Source organism: Phoca vitulina, unplaced genomic scaffold (assembly GCF_004348235.1).
Source record: "Phoca vitulina isolate PV1807 unplaced genomic scaffold, GSC_HSeal_1.0 scaffold38, whole genome shotgun sequence".
Taxonomy (NCBI): Eukaryota; Metazoa; Chordata; class Mammalia; order Carnivora; family Phocidae; genus Phoca; species Phoca vitulina.
The window spans coordinates 7,519,781-7,536,660 of NW_022589741.1; the positions used below are offsets into that span (position 1 = coordinate 7,519,781).

The 16,880-nt window shown below is 37.2% G+C and overlaps 1 protein-coding gene across 1 annotated transcript in view; it reads right to left on the minus strand.

Annotated features, from left to right (window-relative positions):
* The window catches only part of ARHGAP20 (Rho GTPase activating protein 20), a 136,211-nt gene that overhangs the window by 43,112 nt on the left and 76,219 nt on the right, over positions 1-16,880 (minus strand). Inside the window, exons 3-4 of the mRNA XM_032427730.1 lie at positions 10,935-11,099; positions 3,530-3,680 (exon numbers count right to left, since the gene is read on the minus strand). Of these exons, the coding sequence (XP_032283621.1) occupies positions 3,530-3,680; positions 10,935-11,099 (316 nt within the window). The remainder of the gene's footprint in view (positions 1-3,529; positions 3,681-10,934; positions 11,100-16,880) is intronic.

Sequence of the window (16,880 nt, forward strand, 5' to 3'; positions counted from 1 at the left end):
GGGAGGATGGGTTAGCCTGGTGATGGGTATTGAGGAGGGCACGTTCTGCATGGAGCACTGGGTGTTATGCACAAACAATGAATCATGGAACACTATATCTAAAACTAATGATGTAATGTATGGGGATTAACATAACAATAAAAAAAATTAAAAAAAAAAATGTCTGTTTTGGGGGTACCTGGGTGGCTTAGTCAGTTAAGCATCTGACTCTTAATTTTGGCTCAGGTCTCAGGGTCGTGAGATCAAGCCCTGCTTTGGGCTCTGGGCTGGCTGTGGAACCTGCTTAAGATTATCTCTCTCTCTCTTCCTCTCATACATAGATAAGTACATAAATTTTAAAAAATGTCTGTATTCTCTATTCTTCAGATTGGACAATTTGTATTGATGTATCTTCAAATTCACTGACTCTTTCCTCTTTCATTTCTATTCTGCAACTAAGGCTACACAGAGGATATATATATATATATATATAAAATTTAAGATATTGTAGTTTTCAGTTCTAAAATTTTCATTTGGTTCTTTTTTATATTTTGTATTTCTCTGCTGAGAAATCTTTTCATTCATTTCAGTTGGCTTTTCCTTTTACCTAGTGAGCACAATTATAAAAGTTGGTTTAAAGTTCTTTTCTGGTAATTCCAACATGGATCATTTCAGGATTGGCCTCTGTTGATTATCTTTTCTGGTTCTTTGTATGTGAAGAAATTTTAGATTGTATCTGGACATTATGAATATTTTGTTTTGGAGACTGAGTACTGTTATATTTGCAGTGTTGATGTTTTTATCACAACAGATAACTAACTTGATTAGACTCAACAGCACCTTGGTTCGGGTCTTTTAGCCTTCACTTCAGGTTGCTTTGAGTCTGCTCCATGCATGTCAGCAATCAGTCAGACACGTAGGTAGAATCCATATACAAAATCTGGGGTTTCCCTCCTCTGATACGCTACTTTTTGAGATTTCCTCCCCCACTTTCCCGTGGCTGTGGCTGACTCAGACTCTGTAGTCTGGTTGTTTGGCCAGAAAATTGGGGGTTTCTGTCAGCTTAGTTGCCCTGCACCATGACGTGACTGTAGCCTGCCCTTGGGCCAATGCCTTAAACGTAGGAATCTCACCCCCTGCTGGTGCCTCCTTCCAAGCTTCAATTCCTCTCCAAAACCTGCCAACTTGTGTTCGCTTTGCAGATCCTTTAGGTGGTTGTTGTTTGTATTTTGCTCAGAGTTTACAGTTGTTATCTGTAGGGTGGTCAGTCTGTTAAGGCCTTACTCTGCCATACCAGGGCCAGAACTCTTCAAAGCAACTTTTTTCTTAAAATAATCTTTTAATTTTGAAATAAGTTTAGGCTTTCAGGAAAGTTGCTAATAGTACAGAGTCCTTGGATACCTTTCACCTTTTAGTTTCCTAAAGTTATCCTCTTACAATGGCACACTTGTCAAACTAAGAAACCAATATTGGTACATGACTATTAACCGCATTCTTGACTCTTCAGATTTTGCCAGTTTTTCCGTTAATGTCCTTTTTCTGTCAGAGGACCCAACCCAGGATAACACATTGTATTCAGTTATCATGTCTCCTTAATGATTGGTCTAGGGCAGTTTCTATGTCTTTCCCTGTTTTGTTTTTCTTTTCTTTTTTTTTTTTTAACCATGATAATCTGGAGAAGTGCTGGTCAGTTTAACCTATAGAATATCCCTCAGTTTGTGCTTGTTTGAAGTTTCTCTCATGTTTGTCTGGGCTCTGGGTTTGAGGAGGAATAACACAAAGGTAAACTACTCTTCTCATCACATTCTATTGAGGGGTACATGGCATCATTAGTGATGTTAATTAACCTTAATCATTTGGTTAAAGTACTATACTTTTTGAAGAATACATTGTGTATAAAACTTGTTTCCACATTTTCACTTCTTAAGACAAATTTCATGGAAACTCCTTAATTAAAGACAACATGTATGGGGTGCCTCAGGTGGCTCAGTCAGTTAAGCATCTGACTCCTGATTTCAGCTCACGTCATTATCTCAGGGTTGTGAGATCAAGCCCTGCATCAGGCTCTACACTCAGCAGGGAGTCTACTTGAGGATTCCCTCTTTCCCTCACCACACTTCTCCTCCTGCCATTCTTCCTCTTAAAAAAAAAAAAAAAAAAGACAGCATGTGGTTTTGCCCCTTACTAGGTATTACTTCCTTTCACCTGTAACTCCAAGGAGATCAAGCAACAGAAAATGATACTATCTAGAGAAATCTGTCATGGAAAACAACATATGCAGAGAATGATACAAACATATGTTTCTTCCAAGTAAGTTCTTAAAATCTTATGGTAGGCCAATAATGCATAAAAGAATTTAATGACATGCCTGTTTTTATTAAAAGATTAACAGCTTGGAAAATTCTAGTTATCTGGCTTTAGAATGATGCCTGAGGTGTCTGGTGGTAGTGGGGAGAGAAGAAACCAAAAGAAAAATGTGTGCATGTGAACTCCAACTCTTTAAGTGTAAAACAAACTCTGGACTTGAGTGTGCAGCTATTCAAAATCACAAGTGTGAATTTTGATATGCTCACCCTGACCTGAGAAGTGCCAATTTAGCATGTTCAGGACAAGAGTACAAAGATTATTTATATATTCTCCAACCCTACCCCAGTCAAGGGGTGAGTCTTAGGAAACTGACTTTCACTTCCTGAGTCATAAATTTGCTTTTGATGGTCACATCTTTATGCCAAATCAGAACCTGATGTTCAGTTCAGGCACTCCATTATTTCATGGTATTAACTTTATTTCTATAATTAAAAACTATCTCTTTAGAAAATTGGGAATATAGGGGTGACGGGTAGCTCAGTTGGTTAAGCATCTGACTCTTGATTTTGGCTCAGATCATGATCTCAGAGCCCTGGGATGGAGCCCTACCCTGGGGTCCATGCTCAACAGGGAGTCTGCTTGGGAGTCTCTCTCTCCCCCCCCCCTCTCTGCTCCTCCTGCAGCTTGCTCTCTCTCTCAAATAAGTGAATAAAAAATCTTAAAAAAAAAGAAAATTTGGGAGTATAAAACAGTTATTCAAACTTAATTGGACTGTTTCATAAAATTTTTCAGTAAAAGTCTATCACAGTGGGTTGAAAAGACCAATTCAAAAGCTCACTATGTAAAACAGTACGTGAACACGAAGGAAGGGGAGGCTGGAGAGCGGCGGCCCCAGAGCTCTGACCACTCCATTCCTTTTCCACAGGCCCTAGGTGCTTCAGTAGAGCCCCTTTAAAAATTACTGGTCATACCAAGATAAACAACTCCAAGGTTCTCAATATTTACCATTACTCTCCACACACTTTAGTAAGAAGCTCTTGGGGAGAAATAAGGCCTACAAGTGTCTTTATTGGGGGTATGGTCAAAAGATGAGTTACTGACTTCAGAATAACTCAATCAGAATAAAATATTTCCCTTAAAAAAAAAATCAGAACAAAATTTGATTAACATTTTTCTTTCCATCCTAGAAATTACCTAGTTGACTGTATTTCACATGTCAATACAGGAGAAGCTATGGTTCTTACCTGAAAGTGGCCACAAAGTTCACTGTGGGCCAGCCTAAGACAAAGGATTTCACGGCATTGGTGTGGCCTTCTCCCACTTCATCCACACAACTTGCTGTCCACATGTCACTTAATTTTATTTTATTTTTTATCTTAAAGTTGTTGTTATATCTAGAAAGATAAAAACCAGACAGGACTTCTTGTTATTTTGTTTCTTAAATTTTATGAGAGCTTCTGTACTTGTGATAAGAGGACAGTTTCCACTAATCATGGGCAAAGAATGTCTTATTCATTGTTTGTAACTTCAGTGCCTACCACAGGAAACTGTAAGCCAGTCGGTTACCTTTGGCCCGAAAAGGTCTTTGAAACATTTCGTGTATTAGTCCTCATGCCTGTGTTTATGGGCAGCAAATAGCCATAAACTGCCTACTTTTGTTTTTCTATGTTGAGCATTGCATTTGGATCAAAAATCTAACTTTAAATTTACTGCAATTCTAAAAAATTCATTTATTATTTATAACTTGCCTACTCCAAAAAAATTTGAGTGGCTGAACAAAAGATTAAAGTACACATTATTTATGAAAATATTTATAAAATTTTCACCTTAGGAGAGATAGATGCACTTAAAAATATTATTTGGAATTAATTAGGGGAATTTTCAATGTATTTCCAACTGAATGGTTACAAGATTTTCTAGTCTTTACAAGCAAAGTTTAGTTTAAATTTCCTTTCTTAAGAATTTTTTCATATCATTTTCGCATATATTCTGACTAAAATTAAAAAACTATAGCCTAAAAACAGACCCTAACCTAAACTGGAAAAAAAAAAAAAGAAGAAGCAGGAAGTACTATATCTAAGTGGAGTTAACATACTTAATATTTATCTCCAAGGACCCAGAAGGTGATCTACTACTTTAAGTTGGCAATGAAATTGCTTTTTGACAACTTCTACCTAATCTCCCTTAGAACCTGACATTGAAACCACCATTATCTCTTGATCTAAATTCATAGATTTAATGCTCATCATGGACCCGAGAGTTAGTTAGAAGGCACTGGGAAAGATAAAGAGAACGCTCACAGAAACTTGCATACTTCCTACCATTCAGAACCATTTGTGGAAACGGAAAAAGCTAACATGAAATCAAAGATACTTCATATGGCAGTATTCCTAAAACTCCTTCATGGAATATTTAAAGGCAGAACTCTTCAGTTAGGATTTATAAAATGAAAAAGGATCTTGCAGGAACTACACATGAAGGATAGTCTGGATTCAAAGCTTCATTTATACTTCCTGTAGGGCACACTTAATGTAAGTGTAATAGGAAAGAGCCTTGTAGCATAATGATGTCTTTCTACGTTTCATTTCAATATTTTTCATCCTGTTGCTATGAATCTTTAGATTTTTAAAAAATGAAACAGACTCAATTGAAGATAAAATCTTATTTCTTTTTATTTTCTTGCTAAAAAATCTTATTTTTTGATAGTGCCTATTTAGGTAATATAAAACTGAAACTACAAATCGTTTGGAAAGAAAGGTATGTTCCCCTTTCTCTTTTTACACAGTTTGTGTTTCCTAATGCAGGTCTCTCTCTATATCAGAGACTTCAGATACCAGGTGGGAACGTATCACATTTACTGCCTTGGAAAAAAATCATTGCAATGATTCTTTCCCTAGATCAATAAAGTGTCAAGATTATCCACCTCCTGCTACAAGAAGTTAATCTAAAAGTGTAAACAATCACTTCCATTCTATTGGCTAATATTTACTGAGAACTTCTCATGTGCCAGTCAGTCATTGTGGTAAACACTTTACACACATTATTTAGTTTAATCCTCACTTTATAGATAAAGAAATGGAGCCATGGAGAGATTTAGCTAAGTAACTTGCCAGAAGTCAAATAGCTTAACTAGAACAGCTAGAATCTGAACTTGAACAGTGTTGACTTCTGAACTTATTTAATGCTCTTAACTACTATGTATCTATAAAAAGCCCTGGATATTGTTGGTCTTATAAAGCATCTGGATGGAAGTATCTTACCATGAAGTTCCCTTCAGCTTTTCTATTTTCAGCCTTTTTTTTTTTTAAGTTTTATTTATTTGAGTAATCTCTACACCCAACGTGGGGCTCGAACTCCTGACCCTGGAGATCAAGAGTTGGATGCTCTTCTGACTGAGCCAGCCAGGCGCCCCCAGTCTTACTTTTTTCTCCCTCTGTACCTACAAGGCTTTGTGATAAGACTGTTTACTATGGAGGTGGAGAGGAATCTCATAAACACTTATGTCCACAAAGATAAATGGAGTAGCTTCAAAGTACTTAAAACCAGTATTAAATAAAATTTTACATTTAGTCCTGGTGTCATAGTGTCTCTTCATATTTTTCACACTCAATTTCCAATAGTATTAGACTATTCTAATTGAAATTTAAAAGTATGAATCTAATGTGAACTGGCTGAAAAAAACAAAATAACAACCCCAAAAGTAATTCTTTATTTCCACAGTGTAGTCCCTTACTACAGATTTGTTAAGATGAGAGATCTATTTCCCTATTTTCCTGTGTTCCAATCTTTATACTGGAAGGAATCCCAGTGAACTGTTGAAATACACAGGATTCTAGGGAGATTTCCCTCCATTCGAAGATGGAGATGTTTTACTAAGTATGTTTGGAGTAGAGGACATGGTGTCTGATGGTAATTCTACTGATAATGAATAAATAACCACAACTTTTTTTTCTCTTCATCTTACTGACATAAGTAGATCTCATCATTATTTCCCTGCTTGCTCAGGAAATAACAATCTGAGAAAAGTGGAGGCTTGAGAAGGTGTGAGGTCACTACAGTCACTTCCTCTCAGTAAATTCCACATGGCTGCTCTACAGTTATGGATGGAATAGTGACTTCTTTCTACATACTTTCACGTTTTCAAACATTATCTTAAAAGATGAAAAGCCATAATTCTATTGGAAAAGTATCTTTTTATTTAGCTTTCTAATGAATATCAAAAGTGGTCACAAAGGTCCCTTTCAGTTTTAATACTTATTCTATGACGTATGGAAAAGAAGGACAATAAACTCAACAGAATTTTAGGTAAACACTGTTAACATTCAGCACAAAGTGAATAAAATACTTTGGCCAATAAAAGGAAAAAATTAAAAACCCTTTGTGCTAGTTCACTCACTAAAATCCACTTGGTTTCACTAAGTAAATATGGGGCAGCTGGTAATTAGTTATCTCACTGGAATTTATTTCTATACCATCAACGTATGGACTGAAAGCAGTTTCTAAAGGGAGCCTGAAGATGAGCTGAAGTAATATCGAACTTAACGTAGTGAATTTGTTCACCAAGTACATGATTAAGCACTCATATCATTTCAACAAATTAATGATCAAGGGTACAACCCAATCGTCCATCAAAGGGTGAGAAGTGACAGGGAAGACATAGGTTTAGTATTACAGGGGACTAGTTCTTCTTGGTTGCTGTTTATTTCAGGAAAAACATAAAGTTCTTATTAAGAAGCATCTGTGAATGTATCAAATGTTATCTATTAGAATGACCATATAATGATAAATTCTTGGCAACATTTTTGCAAGGTGGCAGTATTCAATAATAATTACTTTCTCAAATCTATATGTTCTCTTTATCTCAAGAGTCTTGGGCTTATGCCCACCTACTCCCCAAATTAACTTAGATCACTCACACTTTTTAATATCCACAATAAATGTAGAAAGTTCTTAAAATAATCTTTCATGAACCGACTCTCTTAAATACAGAATTAAATCACTGTTAATAGATTTTGTCATACATTTAAGTAGACACAGAGTTCTTTCAAAAGCAGTATGTGAGGGCGCCTGGGTGGCTCAGTCGTTAAGCGTCTGCCTTTGGCTCAGGTCATGATCCCAGGGTCCTGGGATCGAGTCCCACATCAGGCTCCCTGCTCAGCGGGAAGCCTGCTTCTCCCTCTCCCACTCCCCCTGCTTGTGTTCCCTCTCTCGCTGTGTCTCTCTGTTGAAAAATAAATAAAATCTTAAAAAAAAAAAAAGCAGTATGTGAAAAAAATGGTGTTCACCTTATGTGAGAAAGGGACAGTCAAAATAAAGTCAGCTCTACAGGTAAATGATAGGCCTAGATTTGACATATTTTTAAAACAGCAATTTTCTAGTGGTAAAGAAACTATATAAAAGGTTTTCCAGCAAAACACTATATGGGTTACATAAAACCACTTAGACGTTAGCAAAAACCAGAACAATAAATGACAGGTAAGAAAACAAAAGTTTTCTACTCTAAATATTATCATAATTGTTAAGGAAAAAGCATCTAAAAAAGGTGAAGAAAATATTTTCCTACATAAGAACTGAATACATATTACAAGTAAATAGTCTCTAAGGTCCTAAAGTCCAGGAAATGGATTATTAAAGTAAGTTTTTGTTGTTTGCTTATCTACCTGCAGGCTGAGCAGAAAACTAGGCACATAATGGGTACAATGGGGGAACAGCACCAAGGGCCAGCCACTGGGAATGAGGCCTAGATTAAAACCCCAGCTCAGCCATTTCCTATTATATACCCTTGGACAAACCCCCGAGTCTCAGTATTCATTATCTAAAACAACTCTTGTCTTGGAGGATTGTTAGGAAAATGTAATAAGATCTTTGTGAGTCTCTTATCATAATACCAAGCATACAGAACCCATCCAGTACATTTTAAGTAAAGAAATGGCAACTAATCTACATTAAAAAATGATTTGTTCCTCTATCAACAACATATAGCTTTAAATGCACTTAGTACAAAGGCTTGGAGGGAAAGAATTTTCTTTCTCTATATTCTTTATAACATTAAATCTACTTCCAAAACTACATTGTAGGCATTACTTATATTCAAAACATGTTTTAAGCTTTGCCTGATTTTGAGTTGCATTCCATTGTGGTTGGAAAAGATACGTGGTAAGATTTCAATCTTACTAGTTTTGTTAAGACTTGAGATATCACGTCACACTGTCAGAATGGCTATTAAAAAAAAAAAAAAAAACCCCAAAAACAAAGCAAACAAAAAAAAAAGCCAAAAAGACAACAAATATTGGTAAGGACATGGAGAAATTGGAGCCCTTGTACACTGTTGGGGAATGTAAAATGGGGCAGCCACTATGGAAAACAATATGGAGGTTTCTCAAAAAATTAAAAACAGAAATATTATATGATCCAGAAATCCCACTTCTGGGTATTTATCAAAGAACTGAAATCAGGATCTTGAAGAGATACTAACACTCAAGTTCAGTGCGGCGCTATTTACAATAGCCAAGGTGTGGAAACAACCTAAATGTCCACTGATGAATGAATGGATAAAAAAAATGTGGTCTATACATACAACAGAGTATTATTCAGCCTTAGAAAAGATGGAAATCCTTCAATATGCAATAACCCGGATTAACCTGGAGGACGTTATGCTAACGAAATACACCAGTCACAGAAGGACAAACACGGCGTGATTCCACTTATATGAGGTATCTAAAATAGTCAAACTTATAAAATCAGAGTGGAATGTTGGTTGCCAAGGGCTACGGGAGGGAGAAAATGAGGAATTGCTAATAAACGAGCATTAAGTTTCAGTTATGCCAGATGAATACATTCTAGAGATGTTAACTAATAGGCACGGTGTTGTATGTATGTTAGTTAACACTACTGGATTGTACACTTAAAGATTTGTTAAGAGGGTAAACCTCATGTTAAGTGTTCTTACCATAATGGAAAAAAAAGACATTTTTTTTTTCCTAAGGAAAAAACCTAACACATTCTGAAATCATTTTCTTATTTTTATCTTTGCCTTTAACTTTTAAAAAATGTATCAATGGTTCACTAAGCATTCTATACAGTTTCTTACTAGTTAAGTATTTAGTTAGATCCTTTACTCATCGCATAAGAAAGACTATAATGCTATAAAAGCAAACAAAAACTTTCTATGGAAGAATTTTCTATGAAATCCATAAGAAAAGGAGTAACAGACACAGCAGACTCTGAAGTAAGATGGACCTATGTTCAAATGTGGGCTACTAATTACTACCTTTGGGATCTCGGTAAAGTAATTTAACTTCTCTGAGTATCAATTTCTTCTGTAAAAAGAGACAAATAATATCTGCCTGATAGAACGGTTATGCAGGTTAAAGTCTCTAGAAAAATACCTAACATACAATAAGATCTAAATAAATGTGAGGTCTCTACTGTTACTAAAATCATATTAATACTGTTATTAAATTATATTACAATCCCTTTGAATAAAATCCCAACTCCTTATCGCAGCCGTTGTTGCACCCGGCCTCCGAGATGGCCCCCAACGGTCCTCGCTTCCTGATACTCGCACCCCTCGCACAGCTGTCTTCCATGCTGCACTAAGGCTGGTCTGTGTGGCCAATAGCATATGTCAGAAATGACAGTATGCCACCTCCAAAATTAGGTTATGAAGGACTGTGGCTTCTATTTGGGGTGTTCTCTCGCTTGCCTACATCTATCTCACACTCCTGGATCTTCCACTTCGGAGGAAGCAATACCATGTCATGAGCAGCCCTGTGGAGACACCCCCATGGAGAGGAACTACAGGGTCTGGCCAGCAGCCAGGGAGGAACTGAGGCCTGCCAGCGTCCACACAAGTGAGCGGGGAGGTCAACAGCTTGATTGCAACCTCACGAGGACCTGTGAGCCAGAACCACCAGCAAAACCACTCCTCAGTCTGAGATTCCTCAGTCTGAGATGAGTGTTCCTGAGTATGAGATGTCTGTAGTTATAAACTGTGGTTTTGGGGTAATTTGTTACATGGGAATAGATAATACAGCTGACAAGGTCCTGATAACCTGATCCTTGTCTATTTCTCCAACCTCAATTCATATTGTCCTCCTGGCTCCTTATGCTCCCGTTATAGAGGCTTTCCTTTGGCTCCTTCAAAGGGCCAAGCTTTTCCCACCACCTTTGGGTCTGCTCTTCCCTCTGCCTAGAATGCTCATCCTCCTAATATCTGAATGGCTGGTTGCTTTTCAGCCTTCAATGATTTTCTTTTTCCTGACTATACCTACTTAACATATATCCCATATTTTACTTCACCCTGTACTCAATTTTCTTCATAGCACTAATCACAATCTGTAATTTCTCCCACACGTTAGGATAAAAGTGCCAAAAAAGCAGGGACCATACCCATCACATTCTGTACTGTATCCCCTATACGTATTCAGAACAGGGCACAGAGTGGGACCTAAATGAACACTCACTGAATGAATAAACAATTGAAACTTTCTTTTTGCAAAAATAAAACTATAAAGCTCACTTCAGATATTAGTTATGGTAAGAGAGGCCTGACATTCTTTACAGTACGCACTGACTAGAAAGGTTATCTTTGTTAGTGGGAATGCAATTTTATAATGATAACTGGGAGAGGTTTACAGTATACTTACTTGATTTTGGCCACAACAAACAGATCGTTGAACAGGAAAAGATGCCGCTCCTGCCTCTGCAGACCTCGTTTGAGCTCTACCCGGCCATCAATTAGCAGAGTCCTACTGGAACACACAAATGAGGAGAGAAATGTACATGTGTCCACACTGGCAGCAGGACTTTCCCTGGAACAGATCAAACACCACAGATCTTTAGTCAAATGATCAAATATAGGATCGAGCTCTATAAAATTATAGCTTCTGGTTGGTCAAGAAATATACAGCTCTCTGTCTTTTTAATGCAATGGCATAGTTTCCTAATTGGTCCCTCAGTCTTTCTCTACACCGTGGTCTTTTACATCTCATTATGAAATTTTTCAAATGTGATGCAAAATTGTAAGTTTTATAATAAACCCATTTATACCCCAACCTTGATTTTACCATGAAAATTTTACTGTAGTCGCTTTATTATATATATATCCAACTATCTATCCTTCTATCTATTCAATAATCCATTCCATTTTTAGCATTTCAGTGTAAACTGTATACAGCAGTACATTTCTCCTTAAATACTTCGGCATGAACATCATTAACTAAAGTTCAATATTTACTTATGATTTAAAGAAATGGGTGTACAATGAAATGCAGAGATCTTAGGTATATATTCACTGAGTTTTCACAAATGTATTCACCCGCACGGTTTAAAACTTTATCAAGTTAGGAAGATCATCATCACACCAAGGTATTCCCTCTTGTCCCTTCTCAGTTGGATATTTTAGCTGAAGACGGCTTCTATGTACTGGCCTCTGGGTTGTTTATTTCTTCACTGCAGGCTGAGACCATCAGCTCAAAAGTATACTGGCACCAAACTTACATTTTTACCCGCCCAATTATTTTAAAAATCACCCCCATTTGTAGCTTGACTGCTTTGCATGTGTCACATAACCACACCCGATCTCTGCTAGCCTTGATAAGACAGAGCAGTGATGATAAGACTCCAAGTCACTGCTGCCCATCAGAGTTCTCTTCCCTGCTGTGCTACTGAACTAGCTCCCCGAGATGTGTAAGCTCCAGGGACCCCCTGTCCAATCTTCCTCACCTCAGGAGTTCCCTTGCCCTTCTCCCCTTCTGGATGGTGGTCCTTTGACCACAAGCCTCAAGACAGTCTCATGCCATAAGGGACTTCCTTTCTCCTGCAACCCTGCCCAATGATATCTTTTTCTTTGTTCAGTCCCTAAATCCCTCAAATTCCTTACAATAGTCAATCCCCACCCTGTCACCCTCAAGGCAACCACTCTTCTTTTTCTCCACTGAAGACTAGTTTTGCCTGTTCTACGATTTCACATAAACTGAGCCGCCATATGCACTTCTTTGTGGAAGCTATTTTTTAGTCAGCTTTTATCAGTAATCCATTCCTTTATGCTGCTGAATACTATTCCACTGCATAAATCTATCAAAGTTTGTTTATTCATTCTCCTATTGATGGGCCGGGCTCTTTCCAGTTTTTAGCTATTACGAATAAAACTGCTATTAAACACTGTACTGGTCTTTTTGTGACCCATGTTTTAATTTCTCTTGAATAAAATCTAAGAATGGAACTGTTGGGTCACAGAGTAGGTAGATGTTTAATTTTAGAAAAAACTGCCAGTTAGTTTTCCAAAGTGGTTGTTATCAATTTTTATTCCCAACAATATTGCGGGGGAGTGCCAGACACTTGACAACCTTACCAACACTTGATGTTGTCAGTCCTTTAAATTTTGGCCATTCCAGTGGGTACACAGTAACGTCTCATTACAATTTTAGTTTGCACTTCTCTGATGACTAATGACGTTGAACGCTCATGTTCTTTTTGGTTGTTTGTATATTTTCATTTCTGAATCATCTTAAAATCTTTTGCCAATGTAGAAAAACTGGGTTATATATCTTTTTATTACTGAGTTATAGGAATTTTTTTATATATCTTGGATACTCGCGTCCTTTGTCAGATATGTTTTACAAATAGTTTTTCTTTGCTGCCTGTATACTTTCTTGTGTTTTTGATGAAGTTTTTAAATTTTGATGGAGGCTAATTTATCATTTCTGTTGACCGAAGAAATCTTCACCCACCTCCAAGTCAAAGAAGATATTCTCTAATGTTTTTCACTAAAATCTGTATAATTTTAGTTTTTACATATAGGTATATGATCTCTCTCAAATTAACTGCAGCTTATGGCATAAGGCAGGGGCTAGGGTTCATTTTGCCTTTCTATATGGATACCATATTACTCAGCACCATGTGCACGGAAGACTTTCTCTTCCTCAATGGATTGCTTTGGCACCTTTGTTAAAATTACATAAGTATTAAGCATGGGTCTATTTCTGGGCTTTCTCTTCTGTTCCACTGATCTGTTTGTTAATTCTTATGCTAGATACACATTGTCTTCTAATTTTACCTTTACAGTAAATCATGAAATCAGGTAGTATATATCCACCAACTTTTTCTTGTTTGAGGCTGCTTTGGATAGTCTAAGTCTTTTGTATTTCCATATACATTTTAGCAATTAATAAAGATGAACACAAGAGAAAAAGGCTATTGTGGCAGGGGAAGAAGAGATGACCTCAGTTTCAAATATACTTTGTTTGAAATTATCAGTGGACTAGGTGGTATGGAGAAACCAGCCAGGCAGCTAGCACTTAGAAGAGATGTCAGAATGAGATGTAGATCTGGTGATCATACAAAGACAGGTACATATATGCTATGGGAATGGCTGAAACTGCATAGGGAAGGAGCACAGAATATGAGAAAAAGGCAGAAAACACCTCCTGAGAAAAGATGTGATTTGAAGTGGTGAGGAAAGGAGGATCTGTGAGCAAGGTGGAGGCTGCTGAAATTGGTAGAGGGGTAACAAGTTGAAGCCTGAAAAGATGTCTGGGAAAAAAATCAGTTGGTCATTAAGACCTTCAAGAAAATAGTTCCAGGAGATTGGTGAGGTTCTGCAGAACGTGAATGGCCTGGAGCTTGAGGAATTAAGGAATGAGAAAGGAAGAATTGAAGTCTGGTTCTGGTTATTTTTTAGCAGCTTAGCACTACAAGGTCACTTTAAAAGGAAAGGCAGGAAAAGGAGAGAAACAATTAGCCCTGAAGGTGGGTGTTATTACCCCTCATTTTGCAGATTTGGAAGCTGATGTTCAGAGCAGTTAAAATACACAGCTACTAAGTGAAAGAGATTTACAAGTAAGTATGGTTTCAAAACATGTACTTAAAAAAATTCCATGTAGCCTTTCAAAAGGACAAGCATTTCATTCATATTGACTCATCCCTCATCCACCCAAGGTAACTGAGATTACTAGTTTAGGACTTAATGGGAGTGGGGGAAGAAGTGGGTTCATCCAAGCTTTTTTGCCAAGCAGTGTGACACGGTGATTCATTTGGCTGCCTCAGTTTCCGCATCTGTAAAGGCAGCTGGACTGGAAGATCTTGAAACAGTTTTTATAATCTGTATACCAGACTAAGTATAAAAACATGTACTCACAAGGTGGAATTAATATTACTGATGAGAAGGAAATAGATAATGGATATGGTTAGCAAGCAACCCTAACCTACAGTTTATAAATACAGAGATAAGTATACTTGAGAGTCACCTCAGGGAAACAAGTCAGAGTTGAAATAAAATAAAAACCAAGAGACATAATAACAAAAATAGCAATAAGAACTGAAAAATGTTTATTAGTCTAATGGAGTTCAAAGAACAAGAATTTGTCAGAGTCTCCATCAAAGTACAGGGTATAAGAGGCCATGTCCTGTCATCCCAAGTGTCTGGTTCAGGTGATAGCCACAATAAGCGGAGATTCTCAGTTATCCATGTTTCTTGGGTTGGAACAGTATGGGTCACAGGGTCTGTTCTCCCTTGGGTATACTACACAACTGAGGGCTCTCTGAGATAGTATCTGAGTGGTCAGCCATCTGTTCTCTGTTACAATTATCCTTAAAGTGTGGTCCCCAACAAGCAGCATCAGCATCGACTGGTAACTTCTTACAAATGCAAATTCTCAGGACCACCACAGACTTAAGGAATCAGAAACTCGGGAGGCCTGGCTCAGCATTCTGTATTTTAACAAGCTCTTCAGATAATTCTAATGCACGCTGAAGTTTGAGAACCACTGCTGTCCAAAACTCTGTAACACCTTCCGGCTCTAACATTCTAAGAGTCTACAACTCCGTATTCGAAGTATTAGTGGCATGTATTTCTACTTCAGCTAAGGTGAACTTCTGAGAGCTGTTCCATCACTTCCTGTAGTTTTGAGGCTACAGTTAACTCTCTGAGGAAGTGAAAGCCATTATGCTCACTACATACTAATTAAGCACATACTATGTGTAATTTAAAGAGATGTATAAATGAGGAACAAAGACAGTAAACCAATCAGAGTCCTTTGAAAGAAAAGGGAAAGGGAGTTTCTCTGTTTAATACTGCAGATTGGAATTAGGCAATGAGAAAAGGCCCATCATAGAGAAAAATCATTTCTATTTCAAATTCTTTTGGGATGGGGAGTGGGAGGAGGCATAATGGCATCTTTTATTATGTAGTAATTTTCAAATTTATAGAAAAAAAGAACAAAATTTCACTTGCTGTTATGAAAATTGAGCAAGGACAAGGCTAGCAAGCAATGAATAGATGAAGGAATGGTTAACACAGATAGCATTTTACATAGCTTTTCAAGGAGAAAGGTCATCTTTTGCATTTTGGTTTTAGGTTCAATAAGTAACTGCTTTTTAATTATAATTATAAACCATCAGATAGGGGCGCCTGGGTGGCTCAGTCACTTAAGTGTCTGCCTTTGGCTCAGGTCATGATCTCAGGGTCCTGGGTCGAGCCCCATGTTGGGCTCCCTGCTCGGTGGGAGCCTGCTTCTCCCTCTCCCTCTGCCTGCCCCTCCCCCGGCTTATGCTCTCTCTCTCTCTCTCAAATAAATAATTAAAAAAAAATAAACCATCAGATAGCAGTATAGTTTAAATTAGGGATCCTTAAACTATTACTCAAAGTTTGCAACCATAAATAGTTTAGGCTTTGTGGGCCATATGGCCTCCGCTGTCAACGACTCAGCTACCTAAATGAACACATGTGGCTGTGAGCCAATCAAACTTTATTTGCAAAAACAGGCTGCTTGTCTGGGCCATAGTTTGATGACTCCTGGTTTAAACAATAGTTCTAAATCATTTAAATGCTCGTAAATAAAGACTAATCTGAAACAATTAGGGAATTAGAATTTTGTTTGTTTCTTTGTTTGGGGTTAGTGTAGGCCAAAATTTAATTAGGTTATTGTTTAAAAAAAAAATGTTTTGCATTTTAAAGCAACTCCAAAGGATTTTCATACATAATAACTCACTTTCCACCTCACAACACTTTCAAATAAGTAGATGGTGGTATGGGGGAGAATCCAAAATGAAGTTAAAATATTTTTCTTTTTCATTGTGGATTTATCAATATACGTGTTGGCAGTCTGTCATGTTGAAGATCCACATATAAGTATGGCAAGAGATACCTCACGACTTTAGCAAGCTAAGCATTGGTTAAAAAAAATACAACCAACATTCATGCAGTAGTCTGGAGTAAAGATAAACATCTCAGTACTCACATAATTTAAAATGAAAAAAATCTGTCCTAGAAGGAAACAAAAGCACACATAACCTTTGTGTTTTTAAAATTACAATCTTAATCAGTGTTTCCTACTTAAAAATGTATTTCTCAATTATGTGACTCTGAAGTGTTTATTTTTATTCTGAGTGCAATGTAGATGTGTTTATTTTAGTCTTTTAGAGTATGGAAATGGGGAGGAGGGCAAGATTGTAACCTTCTATTTAGCCTCTTAATATAGCCTGATTAGGATTTACAAGTTATAATTAACAGAGCTCTAAGATGATCTAACAAATACAAGCTGAGTCTAAGAATTAACCTGCTGCCGGTTTCTTATATATTAACATTCTATTTT